This window comes from Gambusia affinis, linkage group LG12 (genome assembly GCF_019740435.1).
Source record: "Gambusia affinis linkage group LG12, SWU_Gaff_1.0, whole genome shotgun sequence".
Classification (NCBI taxonomy): Eukaryota; Metazoa; Chordata; class Actinopteri; order Cyprinodontiformes; family Poeciliidae; genus Gambusia; species Gambusia affinis.
This window is the reverse complement of record NC_057879.1, coordinates 8,947,937-8,974,102: the sequence shown is the minus strand read 5'-3', so window position 1 is coordinate 8,974,102 and position 26,166 is coordinate 8,947,937. Positions and strand designations below refer to the sequence as shown.

Genomic DNA, 26,166 nt, shown 5'->3' with positions numbered 1-26,166 from the left:
GAATCAGATGAGTAGTATTTTAAAAGAGCAGAGGAAATCTTATGTTTTTTTAACAATAACAATATTTGTTGTTAAGCTGTTGCTAAGAGATAACAGCGTTTTCTGGTAACCAAGGGCCACAATGTAAACATTACATATTTCAGTTTTTCAAAGTTTACCAACTCTAAATTTGTTGTGTCCAAACTGATGAGCAGTATTTCAAAAGAACTTGTTTTATAAACAATAATATAACTTATTAATTTGGTGGTAAAAGATGAGCATTTTTTCTTTTTCTAGTAACAAACTGCTACGAAGTATAAATCAGGTTTTTACTTTTGAGTTCAATGTCAGTGAACCATTAATGGCAAAAAAAAACATTTTCACTTTTCTCCAAAATTCACCAAAGTGACGATTTTTAAGTATTATAAGATACGTAGTGTTTCAAAAGAGCAGAGGAAATCTTATGTTTTTTGAACAATAACAATATTTGTTGTTAAGCTGTTGCTAAGAGATGACAGCGTTGTCTGGTAACCAAGGGCCACAATGTAAACATTACATATTTCAGTTTTTCAAAGTTTACCAACTCTAAATATGTTGTGTAAGCATATAAGGAGTACTTAAAAAGAACTTATGTTTTATAAACAATAATATTACTTATTAATTTGGTGAGCTGAGAGATGAGCGTTTTTTTCTTTTTCTGGTAACAAACTGCCATGAAGTTTAAATCAGATTTTTACTTTTGTGTTCAATGTCTGTGTACCATTAATGGTAAAAAAACATTTTCACTTTTCTCCAAAGTTCACCAACTTGACAATTCTTATGTAGAATCAGATGAGTAGTATTTTAAAAGAGCAGAGGAAATCTTGTGTTTTTTGAACAATAACAATATTTGTTGTTAAGCTGTTGCTAAGAGATGACCTTGTTTTCTGATAACCAAGAGCCATAATGTAAACATTACATATTTTAGTTTTTCAAAGTTTACCAACTCTAAATTTGTTGTCTAAGCATATAAGCAGTATTTCAAAAGAACTTATATTTTATAAACAATAATATAACTCACTGTATGTTCAAGCCTTTGAGCTTTGAGCATCCATAAAGTGCAGCTGCAAATGCTGTGCTACTCGCCTCTGACGTTTTTCACAGTGGGCTGTAAAAGCTTGTGATCAGCAGTAAAATCTTGCTCGCAGCTATAGAATCTTGGTAGTAATCAGTTTAAAAGTCTTGTGTGGCATAAGGTTAGTCTGTGTTTATATATAGATCTCATTCCGATTTTGTTGTAGATTCTGCAACAGAGGAGATCTTTGGTATTTTCACACTTTGTATCAACACTCTTCTGCAGCTTTCCAGTGGCACTTTCTATATATCTGGCAACTTTTTTGACACGTATATCTTCTGTTTTTCTGTTGATCAAACCCAGTCCTGATTGAAATTATGAGGAACCACAGCTTTTCTTACAACATGTAAAAGACTTTGATATCTGGCAGATGGTTCTTTAATGCACTGTGGACCTTCAGTTCATCATTTATCTGTGCTGTCCACTGTGGTCATCAATACTGCTTTGATATCTTTGTTATATGATGTATTATTTAGCAGCGTTATATATGAACTCAGTGATACTATCTCTTGCAGTGGTGCTCGTTTCCATAGTAAATTGTCAGCAGTGCAAGTATTCCCACTAAAATAAATAGCATTAAAGTTAACTTGAGTTGAGATTTTTGTTGTGGAAATATTAGATTTAGCCAACAATAATAAAACTAAAAGTCTGTGTTCACTAATGTTCACTGATCAAATATTTAACGGATAGTCACTTCAAATAAAAGTGTACAGTTTTTAGCTTTGTTCCTTATTCCATTTATTTATTTATTCACCTTATAATTATTATTTTTTTTTTCGCCTATTTCTTGTTTTTTTTTTTCAGTTTAGGAGTTTTGTAAAGATGGTGCTGCATCCTTTGGTCACTCACAATAAAATCTGATCCTAAATGTCATGGGCTGTATTGGTTTACAAATGTCTGCAGAATAGCTCTTTCTGCAAATGATGAATGTCCCATTCACACCAGATGAACAGTGTACTACTTGTTGTGGTTGATGATGGAGTGTAAGTGATCCCCAAATTCTTGAAAATGCACAAAACTAGTTGAACATGCAGTATGCTCAGCCTCAGTGATAGGAAGTATCAGTTAGATTTCAGTCTTCGGTCTTTTGGTGCACGCCTTCAAATATCCTCCATGAGTTTAGTGGGATGTACAAAACAAAGAAACATAAAAAAAAAAAACTCAGTCATGCATTCCTAATGTTTCTACTTTTTTTTCAATCCGTGTGTGGTTTTTGGCATACATCACTAATATAACAAACTAGAGGTGGAGGGTATTGTCTGGGGAATCGAGGTTTGATTGAAGCACTGTGTTTCTCATGCTCCACTGCTTCCATAAACTCTCCATTTAATCATTTCTGTCTCTGAGATTTAACCTTTGTTCTTTTTGTTTTATACCTGAGAGAGTGGTTTTACTTCCAGACCAAATCCTGAAACGGTCTAAACTGGGAAAGATTCATCTTGCATCAGTTTTATTTTGGTCAAATTGATCATTTCTGGGCAGCGTTATCTGCGTGTATGAAGAACTGCAATGCAGTTAGAATTATTCCTATCACAATTTCTGTGGATACTTAAGACGGTCAGATTGACTGCTACCCAGCTTTAATAATTTCTCTTTATCCTGTCGGTACTTTATTTTTACACTTTTATGGACTTGTTCTACTGTCTAAGCTTAGTCATTATTGTACATTTCTGAATTTTGAGCTGTAATATGATACTTAGAAGAAATCCAGATTTAGTTTTGCTTAATAAAACTATTTACATTGATTTTTAAACTTTTTTTTTTTTTTTGTCATTTTGGTGCAGATCAGTTACCATTGCAACAACAGACAATTTCTCATCTGTTTCGTCTTGTGTTTTGTCATTGTTAGAGATCTCTGGGAACTCAGAGGACATCCCTCTGGTGCGCTGGCGGCAGCAGTGGCTGGAAAATGGCACACTTCTTTTCCACATCCACCATCAGGACGGCAGCGTCAACCTACCCGAACCAACTGAAGACCCGGCCAACGACTCCACGAAAGAAGAGCTGCGCATACTCCACATCTCTGTGATGGTAAACATTTTTATCATCATACACAAGAGTACGATGATAAAAATTTTATTGGACTTCTAAATTAGTTTTTACCATGCAAAATGAAACTTTAGGTTGATCTGAGCAGGAACAGACGTATATACTTCTAGAATATATAACTGAAAAACTACAAAGATGTTGGGTCCTGAATAACACTTTTAGGAAGCCCAAAATGTTGTAAAACATTTCTGTATGCCATTGTTTACTTTGTCCCATTGTTCAGAAATCTCAATATGCACATTTTCATGTCATCACATTTATTAAAACAAATCAAATACATGTAATTAACTCAGATTCATTCGTAGCCTTTGCAATTGAACAATTTAATTTTCAGTCACAAGTACGTTGTTATTCGTCAGCCATGTTGTAAGAAAATATTTGAATTGGCTCACACATGAACCCTAAAGAAAAATAATTGAAACTGTTATAAGGCCGGTCTTGTCAGGGAACCTACCAAAGCAAATATTAACTCCATTTTGGGTAGGAAGAGGGGTCAGATATGTTGCTTTAATTATGCCGCCACAGTTTTTGACAGAAATCATGGAACGAGATTTTACCAAATTTTATTGAACATGTATACTTTTGAGGTTGTTTCAGTAATTCTGAAACTGTGCAAGTTTGACAACATTAATAATAAATTCTAGCCTTTATATAAAATGACTTTATTCCTCTGATGAGTGTCTGCAACACTCCGCAAGGAACTGCAGAGTATTGTGAGCTTTTCCTATACAGGCAGAAATGGAGACAAATAAGGGCAGTTTTCACAACTGAAATGGAAGTAAACTTTACGTTTTTGATGTAAAGGAAACATGAGATTATTATAGAGGGACATGAATTTATGAAGTACTAAAATCCAGTAGCGGAGTGTAGATTTTTGCATGCGCCCACCGTATCAGACCTTATCAGCTCTCTTGGCAGAGTAGGAAATGAATCCTTAGAACTCTCCGTTTCCCCCCTCTTGCCCCGAGGAAATGTATATTTATTAGATCTAAGATATGCCACACCTACTCTCAGTGCCCTTTTCTTGCCCAAAGACATTGCAATCATGCTGTGATGGATGATATATATTTTCAGACATTGAAAGCTTATAATATCTGCATACACAAATGATTAGTCAGCTTCGGAAGATTTTTGCCAGCGGCTACATCTGCTAACAGAAGCAGGGAGGTACGCTTCAACACCTTCAGACCTAATTTAATTCTGACTAGATTTAATTTCAGATGTAATGACAAATAACTGGCCTTGTTCTGTCCTCTAAATGCTCTACATGCACTAGGAAACGGCCATCTTCTGGACATACGAGAAAGGATGGTGAAAACATTTCTTAGTGGGAATATGAGGCTTCTTATCTCATTGACTTTGCTGTAGTCTCACATTTTTTGCTCTCTGCTCTATCTGTATTTCAAATCCCATCACCCTCGGGTCGGCGTCTTTGTGGTTCCTTACCTGCTAATTCGTCACCCCTAAAGCCCTGGGGATGACGGCGGCTCCATAAAGGTGCTTTGATGAAGGTGTAGTAAGGGAAAGATTAGCATGCAAAGACATACAAGCAGACTGTAAGGACAGATGGAAGCTGTGCTACCACTGGGCCGCTCAGGCTGCGCTGCAGCCTGCTGCCCAGCTGGAGGCCTCGACCTATAAATCCTAAAGCCATGTCACTAGTTTGGCGTCTTGTGGATATGGAAAAAGGTCCTGGGAAGTCTGCGCAACAGACTTCCCAGGAAAGTGATTACAATATTTTCTTTTTATCACTATGCGTCACAAGTCACTATTTGAATCAAGACCAGTGCTTTTGGACTGACATTTTCCATTTTATGCTTTTGCCACAACATAAAATTGGGCCTTTGTTCAGGAAAGCAAACAGACAGATCATCAAAATGTCAGCCATATAATTTCTTGCCATATAAAACGTCTTTTGCTGCAGTACAGTAACTAAAGCAGGTTGATTTTTATCAAATCAATCATTCTGTCAATTTGTTAGACTTTTTTCTATAAACCATCTTGCAATATTGGATAAATCATATAAATGTGGAAGATATAAATATATCTTATCAGTTTATATTTTTGACAGCTAGTGGAAATGGAAGCAAGTTCTCTTTTTGTTATATGGTGCTACTGTTCTTCTGATGGCAGAAGTTCAAAAGGTTTACTAGAGGGTGTCCAGAGACTTAAAATATTCTGGTCTAGTTTCTTCAGCAGCTGACACAGATCCTGAAAAGAGGGTCAGGGTATTCCGATTACATTTTCACGTCCCTTCACTGTTCTCTGTCAGGTTGTCTGCTTCAAATTCCTCAGAAAGTGCCCATTTATGATCACAGTAGAGTTTTTTTGGATTAGAAAGATTCATCAAATTCCTATATTCTGATAAATTTACTTCTATTGACTCTCTACTCTGTGATTGTTGATGCTGAGGGGTGTTTGCTTAGGTCATGGTCTCTTGAACTTCATGTCATCTCTTTTTTTTTCTTCCCACTTTGCTGTCTGTACAAACCCTCTAGATATTGGATTTCTCACTGTATATTGATGCATCATTTCCAAGAATGAGGCCCACTATTGTGGTATAATTTAACATGTGTTTAAATAAAAAAGAAATAAAATGCATCTTCAGACTTACTGAATTTTGAACAGTCTTACAGGATCCACAACACAGAAATGTGGTCTCTCTGAGCATTTTGAGTAGCACTGTACCAAAAAAAAAAAAAATCAGCTAAGCCCTTACATAGAGTGGCAGAACCCAAAGTGACAAATTGAAGTTACTTCTTTTGGCTGATGTATATTATTCAAAGGTGTCAAAATGAATAAAATGTCCGAACTAGAAAAATAATCATGAAAATATTTTAAACCCCTATGAAAAATGACAGTACATTATTCATCATTTTGACATCCTTGGATCAGTCGATCAGTAAATCATTGAGCACTTCCAAACTTACTGATGAAGTATTAAAAGCCTGAAGACTATCTCTAGCTCTCGAATGGAAATATAGTGGGTCTGTACAATCTGTCTGATCTGGCATCCTGGCTGTCATAACACTATTCGTAAATATCGCTTGAATCAGATGCCCAGGATTTTAAGACTCTGAGGCAAGCCAGCCTTGTCACCGGCCAAATTTGGGAGGGGGAGGGGAGATTAGGTTCAATGGACTGCACAGAAATCCAGTTCTGAGGCCAGAAAAACAGTTCTAATTGACTACTTTGGACAATTTGTAATATTACTCAGTGAATTAGGTTAATAATCATTTAGTTAATTTGAATTAATGAACCTGCAGTGCGTTTCTGCGGATGAGTCCTGTTTGAGATGTTTTGCTTTGCTGTTGGACCGGTGCTCTGACATGGTTCAAAGCTTCTCCACTTAGAGTCGCATCAACAAGGTGACCACAGTGTCCTCCACCAGCTGCAGCCGGTCATCAATAATAGATGACTAACCTTGTGTACGTCTGTACCAACACCCGGTGAGACAGAGACAGTTCAAACACACAGTGTACTTTAACTCAAACTCTACAGGAATCTTACATTTAAAAAAATAAAACCTAAAACCTTTTCATACTGAGACCACAATGGAAAAAAAAAATGAAAAAACTATATATTTTAATCTGCAATGTGTTCTTCTGCAGCTTGACTGGTTACTCATGAACTGCATTGTATCTCTGCTGTGCACATTTCTCCCTTTTTAATTTACAAATTTTAATCAGCTGCTGTTTTGCTACAGGGTCTCAATGGATCAATCCAATCAGCACGTAAAGTATGGAGGCATCCAAACCGAGTCAATTACATTATATGATTGCCTAATATTTTTAAGCTTCAGGCTAGATTTGACGTGTCCCTCCAGCGCCCCCGACTTTGTTTTAACTCTATTGTTTTTTTCCTTGGAGGCCATAAAATCATGTTGTTTTGTGGCAGCAACACAGTGAAAGACGAGCTGAAATGTGGTTATCTAAGTGCAAAACTCACTAGATGAAGGAAACGGAGTACCTGTTCTTTTTAAATGTTTGTTTATGGTCAAAAGCTGCATCTACATCTATGAAACAAAAGAATAAATACATTTAAGTAATATTTGTGGCTACAATAGCAATCTCCCACATAAATATGTAGGAGATTTTCTCTTGTAATTTTGTTGATTCCTGTATTCTATTTTGATATTCAGTTTGAAAGATATGATGAAAACCAAGCAAGCTCTGGTTTGTAGAATCAGCTCCAACTGAAGATGCATGTAGCTCAAGTTTTCCACTTCGAAACATCTATTAAATGGCCTGGGAGGAGATGGATTACATTCATCGTGTAAAGCACTTTGATTCTTCTAATTGCTGAAATGTGCAACTTGCCTTGTGACGCCTTATATACATCAGTTAAGGAATTTCTCCGATTTTCTGTGACAGAGCTTTCAAAGATGATCAGCTTACATTTTAGTTCCGTACTCTAGTTTTCCTTGTGGATACAAAAGAAACAAGAAGAGTTTACTTAGTGTTTCTTTTTTTTTCCCCCAGCAAAAACCCTGGTAAGACCGTGGTAGCAGATTTACAAAAGAAATCAAAGTCATACAGTCTTTTAGAGAAACAAAAACAATATCATGCCAGAGGCCAGTAGGTTATAATGTATTACATGCTTTATCTGAGTTTTTGTAAGCTTGTACTAATAATATTTCTTTTAAGAGCATGACTGAATATCATTCTTGTAAGTAATATTTTACTAAAGTCACTATATATTTCTCCTTGGTCCATACAAATACACTCACTATTGTGAATCGGCTTTAAGTACATAATCCTACAATATTGTCTTTTGACTCATGTGACACATTATTAGTATTGATGAAAATTTGGGCCAGTATCGACATCTGATATCGATATTGCTCTTATGTTTGATAACTGATCTTTATCATATATGTTATGTATATTTTTTTTCTATCCTTTAAATATGTAAAAAAAAGAAATAAAACATCACTGAAGTTGACATCACTTCAAAAAAAACTTAAGAGAACAATTTACAACTCTAAAATATGTTTGTTCTTTAAGAACCGACATACTGATGTCACCCACATTTTCTAAGAGAAAATAGTTATTGTGACACTGCTTAGATCTTAGGATTTTGACTTTGCAACCTTCCTAAACCCTGCATTAATCGCATTGATTGTGTAAACCTTTAATCAAAGTAGCCCTTCCCACTTGTAAAGCAGTAGCATCTGATGAAAATCAGCACACAGAGGTGCTCTGTGTGCAACGTAGCAAAACGTGGCCTGCAGAGTGAGACAAACCAGCTTCCCATTGAGATTTAAGGAAGACTCAATCCACCAGTTTTGTATGTAGAACTGCTAAATCTCTGGTGTAGACATGTGTTTTTTATTTTTGAGGAAGACAAATAATATAGAAAAAGTCATTGTCATTGATACTTTTATTGAATTGATAAATTACCATCTACTGTATGAGTTACTTGTAAAAAAAAAAAGCTACTTTGTTTGATTATATACATTTAAAGTTAATTGCAATGGTTAGCAGGTTAAGGAGCTGCCTAGTTTGCAGTAAACTGAAAAGGGTGAAAATGTAGATTTTGAATTATTCACCTTTACATCATCTTTTGTAAAATAATCTGCTGCTAAATTGTTTACATTAACAACATTGCATAACGTAGTTTTGTTAGCGTCACTTTAAATTTGAAAATATCTCTGAAATGTCAGCATTTGGAACATATCTTTTCTTTGTGAGTCTCTTATATCAGAGTTTTGTTATCCGAGTTCACTGTTGATACAGCAGAGCCACTTTTCATTTCCTTGGTATTTACAGTCACATTGCACAAATTAGACAAGAGCAAACAATCAGCCAGAGAAACACAAAGCGCCACAACTCAGAGGAAAAGTTAGTCTGACACAAAGTGACATCAACATCAGTTCATTTCCGTTCTGAGCTGAGATTTCACCCGTGGTCTTGAAAAAAACAACCAGCAAGCTTATAATGAATCACACTTGTGTAGGAGCTGGATTGTTATATGCTGCTTGGGCTGTTCATGAATATTATTAAAATGTAAAAGATGCCAGACTTGTTTTCTCCTAAAAGGAAAATCAATTCTTTCATTTTATAACCAATTTAATTTCATATGTAGAACCCCATTCAATCCTATCTATTGAGAATTAGCAATGTTGTCCTCTTGATGTTTTCTAATATTGAAGCTGCTGTCTCACTGTGGTTACTCTGACAAAAAGGTCAAATCTCAAGAGTCAATTGCATTTAATCAATAAATGTTAATGGGGTTAAATAAGACATTCATGGAGTTCTTCAGTGACATAAACATATTTGTTTACCAGCACTAGAAGCACATCTGTGTTAAAGTTGCAAACTTTGCACGAATTAAAATCAGGAATTAAAGGTGTCAAACTTGTTGCTCGGATGCAAATTCATCACAATCTTCACAGCTTGCTTTTTCAGGGATTGCTCAGAATTCAGGGAGCCAGGGTTTGGCAAAAGAATGTAAGGAGTTTTTATCTTGCTTGCAGAGGAAGGCTCTCTTGATTTATTCTTTCAGTATATTTACTTGGTCTTGGAGAATGAAACTGTCAGGTCTAAGGTAATGTCTAGATTCTGTAGTCGTATCATCGGACCCTCAGCATTAAAAATCTCCGCCGTCATTGTCTGGTGTGGATGAAATTGACTTGCTTGATTTGATTGATTGACGTACTTTATTAAACCCACATCAGAAATATTTACTTGCAGAAAAAATAGAAATACCAAAAACAAATAAAGTTACAGTAAACACAGTATAAGGTGCTCCAGGTCTGTTGACCCTCAAATTCAGTCTTAGATAAGCCAAAGACAATGGATGGATGGAAAGAAATTTAGAAATAGGATTTTTTAATACTCAAATATTATTACTGAATTGAAGAAACTACATGTATAGTTAGAAATAGTTGTTTGTGTATATTAAACTCATTCTTTTTAAGCTTGTGAGGAGAAAAACATCCTATCTTATTATTTTGGGCACCTTCTTTTTCAGGGATCTTTTCACAATTCCACAGTCACTGTGATTGTTAATGTTAATAATAACAACCACATACATCAACTATAGGATGTATGTAAAGCCATACATTATATAGTTTTACAGAGTTCATGTGATATTAATGTCCTGGCATTCTAACGTACGTTTCTAACTTTTAGTAGTGTTTGTGCAAACATTATGTATTGCTCACTCATCAACCAAATGCATTAGTCACACATGGACAAGTATAAAAATTAGTTTAGTTTAAGTTAGTAGTTGAAACTTTAAATGTTTGTAGCAATACCACATTCAGAATGTAAACACACTCAGAGTAGTGTGTGTTTATGTGATACTGTGACTTGTGAAGAAAGTATAATTAGGAAGTGAAATAAAAGCATACAATGAAAAATAGAGAATTGTCATATGGAAATCTGTAAATATGAGGCAAAAGTTGAATCTGAGACATCGTGCTGTAAGGCATCGGTCTAATTAGCACACCACTATGCCATTCTGTTGTTCATGATTGTATTATCATTTATAGTTTTAGCCCACGTTATAGTGGATAACAGCAAACATCAAAATGACAGCAGGAATGTTTCCTTCTTTCTCTTGTAGGAGTGCAGCATGTAAATGAGGAGAAAAGGGCATTTATTTTGTTTGACAACTTTGTTACCAAACAGTTTTGTCTAAAGGCAACAAGAATATTCTGCAACTCGTTTATTCATTCCTGCATAATTACTCAGTTCCAATGTACCAGGAGGACAGACACCTTAATGGCAGGATGACTAGCTCTAGACCATTACTGTTACTTCACTAATCTAAATGTTTTTGATTCTGCCCACTTTTCCCTTATTTGGCGAGTGTAATTATCAATTTTATTTCACACAAATAACTATAACTGCTATTCTACTTTTCACTATATATTAATACACATTTGGTTTCTAAGCAAATTGATCCTTAGAGCAAGATAAACTACTTGCATTATATTTTCTTTGCACTGCTTGCAGAGCATTTTTGTCTTTCATCTGATGTATGGTGCAACTTCACTCATTCCAGGAAAATACCCCATTTTTGGCTACAAATCGGGGATTAATTGTAACTGATTTTTGTCATCGCAATAGATGCCAATATTGCCAATGCATGGTCTTGTAAAACTATGCACTATCTATCTGTAGCTGTGTTTCTGAAGTCAACTAAATACATCAGCAGTGAATGCAGCTAAAATCTTTCCGTTGACAATGTGGAGATGCAAATATCTGCATCCTGATGTTGGTTAAAAGCCAAACCTGCGATGGATGTTTTAAAGGATGCAACCATTCATTGACAGGCATTACTGACTGGGGAGTCTCTTTGATTTCCTGTCAGAATCTTTATATTACTTGTGCATTTGTTGCTGTTCCCCTCTTTGGTGTCGTCTCGCCTCCTGTCTAAAAGTAACATGATGCGTCATTAACATCTTTTATTCTAAAAGTAGCATCACATATGGTTTAGTTACATATTTGTAATATATATACTATATCCGTTTTAAAGACTCATGGAGCTGAATGTGTTGTTTTTTAAACATTTTGTGGGGACATTCAAGTGAGTTTTGACAATTTCAATTTGCATATTCATTTTAAGTGTGAACAACTTAATTTGCATGGGTCAAATTGGTGTAACCATGTATCAAAATACCACCAGGTAAGAGGGCCAAAGAATAACACCCATTAAAGTATAGGACTTAGATCTACATGGGCTCTTCTCTTTGAAATTTTATTTTGAACTTTTGTCCCTTTTATATGAGCCAGAACTACCTCCTGTGGTTTATGTTCTTCAAAGTTTGCTACTCACCACCTACTCTCTGTTCCTAATTTTCACACCACCTTCTTGATCACCCTCAAAGCCATTTAAACCTTCTGTTTTCTGCTCCTCCAACTTACTTTCCTACTTCAGTCCCCATTCCCGCTGCTTTACTTCTCATTAAACCGGTTAAAGATCTTTAAGTATTGTGCTCATACTCTGCAAGATAAAGCATGCCCCTATTTGTTTATAGCAATCCTAATCTTATTAAATAGATTTAAATATATTATGTGATCTGTAAATGTCTTTCAACCATTTTGAGTTTTCTCAGTGACATATGCAACATTAATATCTGTGACACAGTTCACATTAATATCTCATCACCACAAAGAGTCTGGTTTTATGCTGTATTAGCTTCAATCAAATACACCAAATTGAATCAAATGATGTAAGCCAGTCCTCTCATTAATTCTCATTTCCAGTGCAGGAAACCTTGTGGAAAGTGTGTGAAATAGACTTTTGACTTTTACCTCTGTTCAATGTCAAAAATCAGTACCAGAACATAAAAAAATTCTAATTTATTGATGGCACACTGACAAAAAAATCGTAGAAATTAATCACAGTAATACCAAACCAGGGATTCAGTATTTGAACTATGTGACCTGATATGAAACCTAATCAGCGTGGTAGAAATATCAAATTTGATATATTCTGAGAGACAACCTTCCTCTTGCTCTCTTGTAGCTGACGGATAGTGAAGATGTTTCTGTCTTCCTGATTTCCAATGCCTAACATCCACAAACTAAGTGACAGATTGATAGCTCAGCTCTAATACAATGTCTGCTCTGTCAGATTGAGGAAGGCCATTTCTTGCCTTCTCCATTCTGGACTTACATGACAGCAGTGCAAGTCATAAGGAGCGCTGGTGCCATTACAACATCATCTCCTTCCGCTAGTAAGTGGATTATGGGGTTGGAGCGCAGGCATGCCTTGATGTGTGGTTTAGTTTTATTGGCAGTATAAGAGAACACAGTCCACTTAGTCCCCACTTTGATTTCAACTAATGTTGACAAACAGTTTTTTTTGCCCATATTGCCTGTATTTTCCGCCTCTGTTCTAGGGTGCTAATGCGGGTTGATGGTTTTGAATTGAATTTGTCACTGAGGTTTATTTGATTGAGAACCTTCTGAGGTACTTGACATTTGGCTTCCTGTTCTAGTTTACTCAGGGAGGAATAACGTGGTGGATGTGCTTAATGGTAAACCTTAGCTTAATCGCTATTGATATGTTCACCTCTGAACTTTGAAAAATCCTAAAGCCTGCGTATTAGAAATATCTGTCATCAATATGCTAATGAAAGTATTTCTCTGGCTTTAAAGTCTTCTTTTGGAAAGCATTTTACTAATAGAAGGTGATTATCAAGATTATTTTTACGATGTCATGACAATTATCATTATGTAATTTTATTAGTGTACCAAAATTGTAAGTTACTGGTAGATATTTTGCTCGAGTTACAAAAATGTAGGAATCAAAGCTTGGCAGACTCGAAAGAAAAACTTAAATAGTTAAGTTGATGTTCTAAACTTAAAAAAGCCCTGAAGTTCGTTGCCGTAGAATTTTGAGTTCTGCCAACTTTTTCTTTTTTTTTGTGTTGTTAATATAATTATATAACTAGAAAATTTCTGAAGAAATTTAAACTGGGCCTGCTGGAGCGCGCCCGTCGGTCTGGACCCGGCGTTCCGGCGCTGAAAGACGCCATAGAAAGCTGCAGCACGATCGACGGCCTGAGGAGAATCGCGAGGACGACGACTGACACAGACTTGCGCCATTCAACGTGTTAAAATGAGCGTATGAGCTAAAATTTGCCAAAATGCTAACGTTTTGGCTAAACGTTAGCATTAGCCAAGACGTTTCACATTTTGGCTGATATTAGCAAAAAGGCTAATTGAGCTAATTAGCATTTTAGCTGAGCGTAATTAGTTAAATTGGCATTTAGCTAATTTTTGTTAATGCATGAGGGCCATCACTAGGATGTTGTCCATGATTAACTTACTCCATTCAGTATACTAAACACGGCTAATAATTAAGAAAATAGGTAAAAGCTTATTCAAGCTGACAGGCTAATGCTAACAAACTGCCTAAGCTTCGCTAAATAGTAGTCAATAGTGTGTGGAAAGTCACAAGGATCTTCACTAACATGGACTTGCACCATTCAGAATGATAAAGTAAGTGTATCTGCTAAAAATAGCCAAATTATTCTTTGTATTCTCAGATTCCACAGAGAAATTCATTTGCAGTTTCAGGTAGCAAAGATAGCAAAGATGGAAGGACACGATTTATTGCTGGCCAAAGTAAACATTTTGGAGAAGAGCTGTGGGAAGCTGCAGGAAGAGAAGGAACAGCTTCAAAACACCATAGATAATCTGAGGACAAAAATTGAACGGCTTAATAGCTGTACAAAAAACAACGCAAGGAGCTTCCAAGCAGAGAATGAAATCCTTGTCAACGCAAATAAATTTTACAAAAATCAGACTAGGGCACTAATTTTGCAGCTGGACAAAGCAAAATTGACTACCCTTACAAAAAAATCCAATGAAAATCACATGTGGTTCACACAAATTTTACACGTGAATGATGTGAATCACATGTGAAAGCACATGAATACGTGTGATTTTGGAACGTTTTGTGGTAAATTTCACATGTGATCACAAATGATTTTCATGTGATCACATGTGAAATTTCACATGTGGAAATGTTTGATTTACATGTGAATCACACATCAAAATCAAATGCAAAAGTAAAAATCTGATTTATTCTTACTGGCAGTTAATTACTAGAAAGAAAAATAACCCCGCTCATCTCATAACACCAAATTAATAGCAAGTAATAGTATTGTTTATAAAACATATGCTCTATTGACATACTGCTTATTTGCTTAGACACAAGAAATGTACAGTTGGTAAATTTTGCAAAAGTAAAAATCAAATATACCCCACCTCTCGCCTGAAACGTTGCTGTAATAGCACCACTCCTGACCCCAGTAGGGACAAGAGTGTGCAGAAAATGGATGGATGTAAGGAAAATCAGATGTTTAGTTTGTAGCAGTTGGTTACCAGAAAACATGCTCGTCGCTTAGCAACAGATTAACAAGAAATATTGTTATTGTTCAAAAAACATAAGATTTCTTCTGCTCTTGTGAAATACTACTTATCTTACACTATATAATACTTAACAAGAATTGTGCAGTTGATAAATTTGGCAAAAAGGTGAAATGTTTTTTTTTTCATCATTGGTGGTAAATATATTATAAAACAGACATTAAAGACAAAAGTAAAAATCAGATTAATACTTTGTGGCACCGAATTAACACCAAATTAATTATTGCTTTATCTGCCACAAAGTATAAATCAGTTTCTGCTTAGACACAAAAAATGTAGTTAGTAAATTTTGCAAAAGTAAAAATCAACCGTTTACTTCGTTACACTTTGTTAATGGAAAATGCGCTCATCTCTTAGCAACATATTAACAACAAATATTATTGGTCAAAAAAAAACATAAGACTTCTGCTCTTTTGAAATATAACTTATTTTATTCTACTTATTAATAATTGTGCAGTTGGTGATTTTTTTTATGAAAAGGATTAAATTTTATTTTTTTTTTATTAGTGGTAAATTTGCAAAAGTTAAAATCAGACGTTTACTTCGTGGCACTTGGTTACCAGAAAATGCGCTCGTATCTTGGCAACAGATTAACAGCAAATGCTGTTATTGTTAAAAAAATATAAGATTTCCTCTGCTCTTGAGAAATACTAATTATCTTGTACTACTAACTACTTAACACGAATTGTGCAGCTGATGAATTTGGAAGAAAGGTGAAAATGTTTTTTTTGTCATTGGTGGGAAATATATTCTGCTTAGACAAAAGAATATTACAGTCTACAAATTTTGCAAAATCAAAAATCCGATGTTTTCATTTGTGGCTCTTGGTTACCAGAAAAAGCGCTTGTCTCTTAGCAACAGATTAACAACAAATATTGTTCTTGTTCATAAAACATAAGACTTCCTCTGCTCTTGTGAAATACTATTTATATTACACTACTTAAGACTAGATTAATAAAACAAACATTAAATGCAAATGTAAAAATCTGATTTATACTTCGTGGCAGTTTGTTACTAGAAAATAACGCTCATCTCTTCACACCGAATTAAAAAATAATATTATTGTTTATAAAACACGAGCTCTTGACATACTGCTTAGAAATAAGAAAATTACAATCTGTAAATTATGCAGAAATCAGATGTTTACTTTTGTGACTCTTGGTTACCAGAAAACTCACTCAGCTCTTAGCAACAGATTAATAACAAATATTGTTACTGTTCATAAAACATAAGATTTTTGCTGCTTTTTTAAAATATTACGTATTTTATGCTACTTAACAAGAACTGTGCAGTTGGTGATTTTTTTCATAAAAGTGAAAATGTTTTTTTGTCATTGGTAAATTTAGCAAAATTAAAACTCAGATGTTTTCATTCGTGGCTCTTGGTTACCAGAAAAAGCGCTTGTCTCTTAGCAACAGATTAGCAACAAATATTGTTCTTGTTCATAAAACATAAGACTTCCTCTGCTCTTGTGAAATACTATTTATATTACACTACTTAAGACTAACAAGAATTGTCCAGTTGGTAAATTTTTCAGAGAAGTGAAACTCTTTTGTTGTTGTTGGTGATAAATGTTTTATAAAAATGATATTAAACACCAAAGTAAAAATCTTATTTATACTTTGTGGCAGAATAAACGTTCATTTCTTAACAACAAATTAATTATTGTTTATAAAACTTGAGCTATCTTGAAATGCTGTTTATGTGCTTGGACATAAGACATTTACAATTGGTAAATTTTGCAGAATTAAAAATCAGATGTTTACTTTTGTTCACTTGGTTACCAGAAAACGCGCTCATCTCTTAGCAACACATTAACAACAAATATTGTTATTGTTCAAAAAAACATAAGTTTTCTTCTGCTCTCGTGGAATACTAATTATCTTACACTACGTAATACTTAACAAGGACTGTGCAGTTGATGGATTTTTCATAAAAGTGAAAATGTTTTTGTTTTTTTTGTCATTAGTAAGTTTTGCAAAATTAAAAATCAAATGTTCACTTTGTGGCTCTTGGTTACCAGAAAACTCGCTCATCTCTTAGCAACAGATTAACAAATAATATTGTTATTGTTCAAAAAACATAAGATTTCCTTTTCTGTTTTGATATACTATTTATATTACACTTTTTAATACTAATAAGAATTGTCCAGTTGGTAAATTTTTCAGAGAAGTGAAACTTCTTTTTTTTTTTTTTGTCGTTGGTGATAAATGTTTTATAAAACAGATATTAAACACCAAAGTAAAAATCTTAGTTATACTTTGTGGCAGAAAAAACCTACATGTCTGGATTGATTGGACAGATATTGTGTTCTGGGCAGGCACCCAATCATGCCTCTATCCATTTAAGTGAATAAGACATGATCACCTTGCCTTCAACAATGACTATCAAATGTTAAATCCAAACCTTCCAGATGTTGCCAAATAGTAAAGACTCTGATCATCTTCAGGCTCTAATTTGGAATCCCTTCACACTCATGACTCTGTGAAATGGATTATTTTTCACAGATATGTATCAGTTTCAATTAGTGCAGACACTTGAATATGTCACAACACAGGTGTGGACCTCCATAATGATGTTTTTAGAGGGCAGACTGTATAAGTTTTCAATTGTATGCTATCCAATTAAATACATTAAAATATCCCCAATGGTCATTTGGTGATTTCCTTCAAATAAACTGGAATCAATCATGCTATGTAGAGTTGGCTAGGGTTGTTCTCTTCAACTAATCCCTTTGTGACTCCTTGATGTTTCGATCAGGGCTTTGTGGGGGGCTTACCATCTGTTACTCCACTCCTTTTTTCTGTCACAGAGGGCACAATTTAGCATTATATCTGTACATTTGGTATCGTTTCGTACTGTTGGATAAGTTGGAAACAACTAAAATCGTTTACTGAAAGCAATGTTTAATTTGTAACCTAAAAGGTTTGATTTCATATACTTTCAAGGCAAACTACGAAATGTCTGTTTATATTTTAATCCATAGCAAAATTATTTTATTCTTCAGTTACTTCAAATATATTTCATTCTATAAATGAGATTAGTGTTTTTATTGTATTTTTTGCAAATGCCTTGAGTACATGATCGAAATTTTGGTGTGTTCTCAATCAATTTTAAAACCTATATATTAGTTCGAGCAAATTTTGTCTCGCACTATTTATTTAGATAGCATGCTGATGTTATCGCAAAATCAGCAATGTCCAAAATGTTGCGAAAGACGCCAAGTGCATTGTGAACAGATCTTTTAATGGTTGCTTTAAAGGTAAAAAGCTGTTTTGGGACCAAGTTTTAAGGCTTACAGCCTTCACTTTTGGTATTACTTTTGACACACACACAAATGTGCATTGCTGCTTAGCTGTCCATTATGTTTTGTAACTTGTTCCAGGCATTATATTTACAAATGTGGCATTCAGATTTCTGACCTCATTTAAATAGAACAACGTTCGGATTATGATGTTTGTATGGGTTTGGTATTATAGATCAGTAATCCAGGTTTAGATGTTACAGTGGGCTGTCAAGTTCATAACCAAGGCCCACATTACTTTCTCTACATCAGAAAAATGTTTGTGTTGATTCAAGGTGGTTATTAAACTCATATCCCTTGAAACTTGGAGCATATAGCTTAGAAATGAGTAGCTTTTTTACCCGTAAGTGTCCTGCTCAGCACCAACTTTCTCTCATCCTATAAACAACCTTTGAAACTAACAGTGTGTTTTATGAGTTACTTATAAGTTGCTTTGCTTGGTTGTATAGTGCAATTGATTATTAGAAATATCCCAGACATGCCACTAAAGGAATACCTCATCAAACTATTTCACATTTGCCCTGCAGATCAATGTTCTATAAAGATATGCTACCTATTGTTAATAGTTCTCCACTTGTCTAATGCTGTAGTATAAGCACTTTGATCACCACTGACTTTTAAGCCTTTGACATTTATGCAAGTTTTGCTATATGACTTGATAATAAAAGATGAAATAACATTTATAGAAATTAATCTCATGCAACAGTATGCTGAATGATAAATGTTTAGTGTGGCTCCGACTGCTGGCAAGTTTCAGATTCTAGCATATCATTATTTGACCTCTTGGGGACACTCAAAGGTTGGTGATAACATACCCAGCTGGTCAAATGATGACCAGCTGGTCCCTAAATATGGAGGGGAAATTAAATGACATGGGGATATCACAGCTAAAATCATATACACTACTCTGAATTCTGCAAAATCTATACCCTTGATCCCAGCATACACACACTAAACAAACTACATGCTTTAAACATGTGAGACGACTGGATGATTCTCGCTTCTTAATGTGTGTTTCCATACAGCAGCCTACACGGCAAAATGAGTCATTTTGGTGATATTTCACATTCAGTATTTTATTCAGTGAATGCTATACCTATACCTCTGTTCAATAAAGCATTCTAATACAGCTTTTGATTAATGTACATATTGATTAACGCAAAGAAAAGAGTTGTATTTATTTTAATTGAATTGATCCATTGCAAATTACTTAGTATTGCGTGGCTTTACATATTCTCAAAATTAAGTCTTTTTAGGGAGAAAAATGCAGTTTCTTTGTGTGCCATGTTTTTTAGTTTTTTTTCTCCAGAGAGCCGTTTTAGTTGGAGTGTAGTAATTGTTTTCTGTGAATGTCGATAGGGGTCATTATCGGTGACTTGCAGAGAGCTGTACATTTAATTATTGCAAACCGAATGACTCGAGTCTCCTTTCTGACCAGTCTGTATGCAGATTTTCTGCATAAGTGGCCCATATCATAGAGTCATTTGTTAATGTCCTTGACAGGGCAGATTAAGCAAACAACACATGCAACTAGGCCTCTCCTTTTGCAATTTTAAATAAATATAAGTAATGGAAATTCATATTTATTCAAGCTTAGCATTTATTATGTTTGAGCGAAAGGATCTTTTATGGAATTTACTGATTAAAACCCAAGTTTGCGTGATCATATTCCATAATTTTCTTTTAAAGGGGCAGTATGTATTTTCCAGACACATAGTGCCAATCGGGTAACTGTTACCTTCAGTTGTTGCAGGGCTTTTGGCCTAAGCCTCACCAAAATGTTTGCTATGGGTTTATTCAAGAAATCCAAAACATGCATAAAAGAAGCAAAGCCACACTTCAGGTATGATTTTGATGAGGGACCAACATAATAACATGATACAGAGCTTTAAAAAAGAAGTTGATTTCTCATAATACCCCCTTTAATTATCAGATTTGGTAACTTTTTAATTTAATTCCTTGTAAATTAGTTTCACTTAATCCTGGTTATCATTTTCTGATCATGCTATTACTCTTTTTTTTTAAATCAGGCTTTAATGGTTTGCTTAATTTTTTCTGTTGCTTTCTGAAATAATGAAAAAGTGGTATTAGATAATTTTCTTATACATGTTAATTTATTTCTTTTTGCTAAGAAATACAGAGTCGGTGACAGCAATTCGGACACCAATTCATGAAGAAATAGTCACTAAGAGATAGTTGAACGAAGGTTTACTTTCTGAGTCTTATGTAACTTGCAACAAAAAAAGTAAATAAAACAAGCACAAAAACATAAGTCTGAGAATTGTGGCTCCTTCTAGTTTTTCTCCAGAGCCTGCACTGCATGTAGTATCATTGGGGGGGCTTTTCAAAGAATGTTATGCACAAATTAAGACATTACAATAGCCCAGCATAAAAGTCAGAAGTTTTAGCATTTAGCCAAAGAGAGAACTCATGTGGTTTGCTTGCTCGATAATTTCTGCATTTCTGCTGTAAGGGATTCATTCCCTTCTTTAAAAATACATCAGACTCCAGTGGCAAATTGCTGCTGTCTGATTCTCCATACTGTCACCTTGACATTTTCATAACTCTGTTTGACATTTTCCAAATTGCACAATGTATCTCATTTTTATTCATTTAGTTGCCCTGCTGCTAGCATCAAATTAGGCATGCATAAGAGGTAAACTGCACATGCTGTACAGGTGATGTTATGCCCTTACGACATACCTTTAGTCCCATGCTTCATGTTTCTACTCCACATCATCATTTAAATAACCTTAAACATGCAAATAATGGCATTAGAAACAGAATAGGTCAATGCATTTGACAAACTGTCTTCCCTATATTCAACAAAGACATTATCAAGCTGACAATTGCTCTTGCATTCTCCTGTGTTTCCAAATGCGTTGCTTTTGACCTGTCTTGACTTTGATCCACATCCTGCTTCTTGACAGGATTTTTTTGATTCTAGACTCACCGTTTCAGAGCTCTCTTTTACTCTTCCCTGCCGCTGCCTCACTCCCTCCAAAGTTTCTGTCTGATTCAGTTTCTGTCCTCTCTACTAGCCTGTCCTCGGGGCAAGCTCATCGACCTTCATCTGTCCATCTTGTACCATCTCTCAGCCCTCTGTGGGTGTAGATGTCGCCATATCCCCTTACCCCGTGGAGTGTCTCACAAGCCATTAAGTCACAGAGGAAAAAATCCAAATGGAAGTGCTACTGTGACCTGACCCAATCATTTGCTATCAGTCCTCTCTACACTACATATATGGAATGAGATAATATATACCGTTGCAGATGACGTTCATATTTCCACAGTTGGGAGCACTGTTGCTTTGTAAAAATAAGGCCCAGGATTCAAATTCCAGCCTTTGGTCTTTCTGCATGGAGTTTTGCATTTGTAAATTCTTTCTGGGTATGGCAGCTTCCTCCCATAGTCCAAAATTATGATGGCTAGGTCAATTGGTCTTTCTAAAAAAACCCTTAGGACAAAAACAAAACAAGCAAAAAATACATATACTTGTCTGTGCGTTGCTGTATGATGGATTGCATGTACTCCCCTCTCTCACCAATGACCGCTGGAACATACATACCCATGATCCTGCAAGGATAAGCCATAGACAATAGAATAATTAAGTCAAGTCTCCAGTTGACATTATTCTCTGTTATGTCAACTAGTAACTTTATTTTCCCTTTTGTATTTTGCTTTCTTCAGAGAAACTACATTCTGTCTATCTACGATACCTTTGTAAAGGAGAGCATCAGCTGAGATAAGGCAGCCAACAACTAAACATTCTCCCTTTCCTGTTAACGTTTAACTTCTCTTGCTTTTCAATTGGAACGTATGGATGGTATGATTCCTGAATAATTCAGCTTGTAAAGCATTTTTATAAGGATTAAAGTCAATTGATTGTAGGATTGTTGAAATAATTACCTTCTGCATCCTGAAAGTGTCTTAGGAACTGTAGTGAAAATTTGTTTTAATAAGTCTTTCCTATTTTTCAAAATTACAATTAGTTTTGATTGCACTGTTTTTGTTGGTGTTAGAAATAAAAAAAGTAAATAAAAAATGCTTAGTTTGATATTGCACATTGTTCCTGTTGTAGTAACATCTCTTTATGAGTCATTGGTTCATGTACCAACCCCTGGTGTCAAGCTGACAAACATAAGCATGATTATGATGATCTACCTTTTACCAACTTGTGACACTGTTGCTTTTAAAGCTGCAGGTGCTGGTTTGTTATTGATGTCATTGGTCAAGGCATTCTTGGCTGCTGAAACATTTCACTTGTTCCTGTTTTGGTAAAAATCATTTCAAAAGTTACGTTCTGCAGTGTCTGTGTTTAAAAGTAGAATAATAAGAATCTGAACTATGATCTGGTAAAACATTTTATGCTTTATTCATTAAATTGTAGCTGGAATCTTTTAGTAAACCATGGCTTCAGTTCTCTGAGTTTGACTTTGATCTATTTTTGACTTGGCTGGATTTTCTGACTATGTTCCCACTGTTTTCTTCTCCCCTCCCCTGATTTTCTGTCCCTGCTCCAAACTCTCCCCTTTCCTCCCATCAGGGTGGGATGATCGCCCTTCTGCTGTCCGTCCTGTGCCTCGTCCTGATCCTGTACACCCGCAGGCGCTGGTGTAAGAGACGCCGCATCCCTCAGCCCCAAAAGAGTGCCAGCGCTGAGGCGGCTAATGAGATACACTACATCCCATCAGTGCTGATGGGAGGCCAAGCACGGGAAAGTCTAAGGAACTCCAGGGGTCAGGGGCCAAACTCTGGTGGCACCCTCAGCATCCGGGAAACACCAATTTTGGACGGGTACATGCAGAGCAGGGTCAAATATGACTAGGAGGGACTTATTTTAGAATCTAAGGCTGATAAGAAAAGGTTCTAGAGATGTGTCACTTTGGAAATCTAAAGTTAAGTCACTATCTTACAGCGGTAACTGAATTCAGTCTCATCTACAGGTACGAATACGACATTACAGACCTGCGTCACCATTTGCAACGAGAGTGCATGAACGGCGGGGAGGAATTTGCTAGTCAAGTCACCCGTACCTTGGACTCCCTTCAGGGCTGCAATGACAAGAATAATATGGACCTCACACCGGGTTAGTAGACTGCAGAAACAACCAGAGCAGAAAAGACAAAGCAGATGGGATAAGCATGGTAAAAAGTGTTAGTTCTTCTGAAACATTTTGGAACATAAATCAGATGTAAAACAAACATCTTGATGTTCTTAAAAGTGTTTTTGAGTAATTTTCTGAAATATTCAGACCTTTTTTATATTAGGAATGTGACAAAAAGCGTCCATTTTGATTACCGAAATCAAAATGGAAGTCTTTTCCAAAAATTTGTTTATCATAAAAGGTTAGCTGAAAAAAAGCACAATTTTACTCTAGCAGATGGTCATAAACTAAGCCAGTAAATCTGAAACTGAAGACAAAAACACAGAGAACAATGCTGCATTTTGTTTGCTATGACATGCATGGCTGTTTCTAAAACACTCCCCAAAATACATTGTACTGTACTATCAGGACAATAATTGTTAAGCCTTTAAAAGTTGCCTTCCACAGTCTTTGTGTTGGCATTGAAGGTCCTGATTGCTTTTCTTCTGCAATTTTCAGAAGTGGTACTTGCACTAACAGACACAAACACACAGTAAATTATTCCTTTACTCAGTTCCACTTAGCTTTTAAGAGTGCTTTAGTTTTGTTTTATTTATCCTGGTTTTATTGTTGTGATTTTTTTAGAGCAGCAAAGAAGCAGGTAAAATAAAGTAGCATTTTCTTTTTAAAAAAGAAAAGTAAATATTTTAAGAGTATTTCTTTTTACCCAACTAAGACCTAGGGTTCCGTGATATGACCTCAGAATCATTTCACTGTATATTTTCTCAATAGTTGGTGTAAATTGTGATATCTAAAATTAGGTTCCTGATCTCTGTATTATTGTTTGACCCTATACCGAAGTGATGAACCGTGACTCAGACTGTAAACCCATTTTCAAAGAAGCGGGATAAAAGCAAGCCTTACAGCTATCCTCCCACATAATACAACAGTACAAGTGACTTTTAACCACTCCAACTCCAAAACAACGCTTATGCTGCAGTTTGGCTCCTCAGTGTGAAAACAGTAGATTAGCCTGGCAGCTGTGATCTGAAAAACCAGCCGAAAACCAATGATTTAGGGACAAATCCGCATCCCTGTGACCAATAAACCAACCGCAGAGTGTGACTGCCAACAACTGATCAGAGCACAAAATATTCAACCACTCAGCAGAAAAAAGAAAAACTAGGCAGAATGAACATTTAGTGAACAATGCTTACCATAGAGATCTTTGTACCTTCATTTTTTTTTTCCCTAAAAGCTAGACAGTAACTCCTAAACCATAGTCATGCTTCATTTGATGCCCTGATGTCTCTTGATGTCAGCTTCACTCATGCAGTGTTCAATAGTCTCCTTGTAACTTTTAGTCTCTTTTTGAGACTGTTAGCTAAACTGTAGCTTCCCAAAGAAAGCTTGATAGCAACAAACTGACCCAATTGTTTAAACTCTATTCCGCCTAAATTAAAACTTTTTTCCCCCTCAAAAATAAGGCCTTTGTGAAATAATATAGCTTTCCTAATCCCTCAACGCATTGTCATTTCTGCTGGGGATTTGAATTTGTTTTGATGGTACTATGACGCTGCCTCTAACTGCAAGTTCAGTTTTCTTTATGAGTGAGTAAGTGAGTCCACTAACATGTCATAATTTTTAGCTTTGAAAATTCCAACTCCATGTGTTTTATTTTTGTTTTGGGGTAAGGGTTACAGTGCAGACGAGGTTTTTTTTTTATGTATGCACACATACAAGAACAATTCGATTTATTATTTAAAAGAAATAGTTCTGCAGTTTTTTTATTCTTATTACAGTATTAATGCCCAAGGATTAAAAAAAAGTCTTTCTCATGCAGATGTGTATTTGTTGGATCATTGCTAACACAAAAATAAACAAATTTAATGCCACAAACATTCACTTTAATTAGGGTAACATATCTTTTAATTCAGAAAAATGTCACATTTTCTGTTTAACCAGAATAACTATCTTGCACTTTTAATAACAATTAGTTTGATCAGATTTCTTCTTTAACAAAAGGTTATTGTGTTTCACAGGTCAGCAGTAATTGGTTAAATGTCAGTCGTGCAAAAGTATGCAGTTTCTGTCTTCCATGTAGCTCGTCATTTGGCTTCGAGTCGTGAAAACGCTTGTTTTGCTTTCCTCATCAACAATCCCTTTAAATTGGAAATATTCAGGAGACCTCTTTGCAAGCTGGTGAATCCATTTCAGAGTGTTTATTTTTCTCCATCAACCCAACTCCGGTAAGCCATTCCACGGCAGGTATATGCTGTGAATTGAAATAAGCTTCAAATTTACTGGCTGGACTCATTAAGTGATCAGTTATGGTGAAAGTGCTCACACACACTGTTCCTCTAAGATCCAAATAGTCCAGCCCTGCAGCTAATGGAAGCAAAGTAATCCTTTGCATTATGCATTTCAGATGGGTAACGCGTGAAACTGGAGAAAGAGACAGTACCAGCCGCTGGCTAAGTGCAGAATGTTGATAGATATGAAAACTGTAGAGGTCACTGAGAAAATGACATTTGAATTCCTACTGAATAAATAAACACATAGACCTATCTGGAAAATGGCCATGACCCTTGGCATTAGAATAGTTATCATTTTAAACCTTCATGAACAAGTAAAGAAAAATGATATGAATATATTTAGTAATGTAGTGGCTTATTGTTACGCAGCTGGAGGCAGTATTTTTATCTGTTTCATTTTTCATCATAAGCACAAAAACATTTGC

The 26,166-nt window shown here is 35.4% G+C and overlaps 1 protein-coding gene across 7 annotated transcripts in view; it reads left to right on the top strand.

Annotated features, from left to right (window-relative positions):
- astn1 (astrotactin 1) overlaps positions 1-26,166 on the top strand; it is a 342,774-nt gene that overhangs the window by 62,757 nt on the left and 253,851 nt on the right. For all 7 annotated transcript variants that reach the window (XM_044133570.1, XM_044133572.1, XM_044133571.1 and 4 more), the window contains exons 2-4: positions 2,943-3,124; positions 22,887-23,137; positions 23,287-23,429. In XM_044133570.1, coding sequence (XP_043989505.1) covers positions 2,943-3,124; positions 22,887-23,137; positions 23,287-23,429 — 576 coding nt within the window. The remainder of the gene's footprint in view (positions 1-2,942; positions 3,125-22,886; positions 23,138-23,286; positions 23,430-26,166) is intronic.